Source organism: Ciona intestinalis, unplaced genomic scaffold (assembly GCF_000224145.3).
Source record: "Ciona intestinalis unplaced genomic scaffold, KH HT000301.1, whole genome shotgun sequence".
In the NCBI taxonomy this organism is placed as follows: Eukaryota; Metazoa; Chordata; class Ascidiacea; order Phlebobranchia; family Cionidae; genus Ciona; species Ciona intestinalis.
This window is the reverse complement of record NW_004190622.1, coordinates 1-2,542: the sequence shown is the minus strand read 5'-3', so window position 1 is coordinate 2,542 and position 2,542 is coordinate 1. Positions and strand designations below refer to the sequence as shown.

The window sequence follows — 2,542 nt, the reverse complement described above, 5'->3', positions numbered from 1 at the left end:
ATTTCAAAGAGTCGTAATGATATTGTGGCAAGCTTTAACGCTGTGCCACACACTGCAATCATTCGACACTTGCAAAGAAACGGCTACATGCAATTCAAAACCAAGTTGGTTTGCCGGTTCATTCAATTATACAGGCAATCCCAACAAGATGGAATTCAACTCTACATATGTTGCGTAGGATGTTGGAACAGAAGCATGCTCTCAGCATATATGCAAGTGAGTATGGTCATTTTAGTTTACCAAATACATATGAGTGGGAACTTGTCGCCAAATTAGTTGCTTTATTGACACCCTTTGAGACGATAACGTTGGAGATTAGTCATTCTGAAGCTTCCGCATCATGCATACTACCCAGTATTGCAGTACTTAAAGCTCTTCTACAAAGTGATAATGAAGCAACATTTGGGATTGGTACTATAAAAGGAACCATGTGTGAAAGCCTGTTAAGAAGATATTGTAATGTTGAAAATGTTAAACCAGTGGTGATTGCTTGCCTCCTGGATCCCCGATTCAAAGACAAACCATTTTCATCAGAGATTGTCTTAGGTAGAGCTAAGGATTGGTTAATTAATGAAGTTAAGGAACAAGACCAAGGAGAAGAACCAGTGGCAGCAAAGAAGCAAAAACAATCCAGTGATAGTGAGAATGACCTATTGTCCAATTTGTACAAAAATGTCTTAGGTCAAGGATCTACTGATAACAATGAGTGTGAATCAACAGATGTTCAAACAGAAATTAATAAATATCTTTCAGAACCACTTATTGATCGGTCTACCGGACATCCACTGGATTGGTGGAAAAATAATGAAACTCGTTTTGTCATTCTAGCCAAACTAGCTAGAAAATATTTAAATCCACCGCCTTCTTCTGTGCCAAGTGAACGAGATTTTAGCACAATTGGAAATATATATGAAGATAAAAGAAGCCGCCTCACTGGCGAACACGCAGAACAACTTTGTTTCCTGTACTATAACTTGCATTTGCTCGAATACAATTATTAAATCAGATTTAGATTGATTATTTTCATTTGTTTCGCTAGTGTAAAAATATCGGTAAAATATCGGTATCGGTGAAAGCTAAAAATATCGGTATCGGTATCGGTGGAAAAAATTGATATCGGTTGGTCTCTAAATACTATTACAAACTATGCGTGCGGTTTAACTTTATAACTGATTAGCTGAATCTAGGGATGCACATTACAGAATAATTAGGTATTCTAGGATATCCTAGAATACTTTAATTCGAATCTAGAATTCCGAATCTAGAATTTCGAATCTTTTTATATTTATAGGAAAAAAAAATGTTACCCACAAAAGTCAGTTTATTGACCCTTTCATAGCAGCCTTGTTGGGTCATGAGCTGTAGAATGATCAAAAATTGTACTATTGGGTAGTTTTTGCGCATGAAACGTATAGCAGGCTATGAAAAGACGTTGCGAAACGTTTACTCCCGAAAGTCCCACAAACACAAAAATATTTTTTTTCAAAATTAATAAGTTTCAAAAATTGTTAATATAGTACATGAGATGACGTGTAATGACGTCATTAAACAGAATACCGAATCCCGTAATTAGATTCGAATACAAAAGGATTCGAATCTCACGGATTCGAAATTCTGTAATGTGCATCCCTAGCTGAATCACTGATTAGTGATTATGTCAGCGAACCATTGTACGAATGCACACAGTATTTACGAAAGTCGTAATTTTCGCGGAAATTTGTGACGTCATAATTTGCGGTCGGCGGAAATTAAAAAAATAGAACACTGGGTGTGCGAAGACCACAGGGCATTAATTACCCTGCCAAGTTGGCAAAACAATCTTCCAGTAGCACCCCATCTTTATCTGTAGAAAACGATTCAGAAACTGATGATTTGTGGTCGTCCTTTTCGGATGAAGATTTTTTGGGGTTTTAGAAACTTTTGAATTTTAAAACCCTTTTCCATTGTTTCTTTTTTGCGTTCTTTCGTTTTTGCGCTCTTTTGTTTGGTGTATGAACGTAGTGTAGGCGAGTTCGTTAGTAACTTTTATTTTTTTATGCCGAGTTTGTGATTAAACGCCAGTCTGTTTCTACCCTAATAAACTCTGTTATGATTTACCTGTTTAAGATGAATAAGATTTATACCATCACGTTGTTGTTGTTTGTGATAACTGGTCCGGTGGTAATAAGAAACCGTAACTAGTTAAAAAAAGAATTTTGTGATCAGAGACGCGCGCGCGACATCGTGTCAGTGACACCACGCCCTGCCCACGTCTTTTATATCCTCGGCATATTGCCGACGTATTTTAAAAATTCGCCGATTTAACATCCAACTTCACACTAAATACAAAATTTTGATCATTCGAAATAATTTAGTTTCGGGGAGCAACACTTGCCAAAAAAATCCACAAGTGTGCAACAAAAGCTCTCTGTGTACTACTGCCCTTTGCAATATCGTATCTGTGTAAGACTGGGTTTTGTGAGGTAGCGTCAATCAAAACTAAATATCGATCATGCTTGGATATAGAACGAGAAATGCGTGTGTGCATTTCAACCATTCCACC

The 2,542-nt window shown here is 37.0% G+C and overlaps 1 protein-coding gene across 1 annotated transcript; it reads left to right on the top strand.

Annotated features, from left to right (window-relative positions):
* Positions 1-72: 72 nt before the first annotated feature.
* Positions 73-1,072, top strand: LOC100185491 (zinc finger BED domain-containing protein 4-like). Its single transcript, XM_002125907.4, has one exon. It carries the CDS (start codon positions 168-170, stop codon positions 999-1,001), a length of 834 nt encoding a protein of 277 aa, XP_002125943.3. The 5' UTR covers positions 73-167; the 3' UTR covers positions 1,002-1,072.
* The last annotated feature ends 1,470 nt before the right edge of the window (positions 1,073-2,542 follow it).

Bases quoted from the DNA above. Each gene is read 5' to 3' on its own strand.
- LOC100185491 (XM_002125907.4), top strand. From the start codon at position 168: ATGTTGCGTAGGATGTTGGAACAGAAGCATGCTCTCAGCATATATGCA.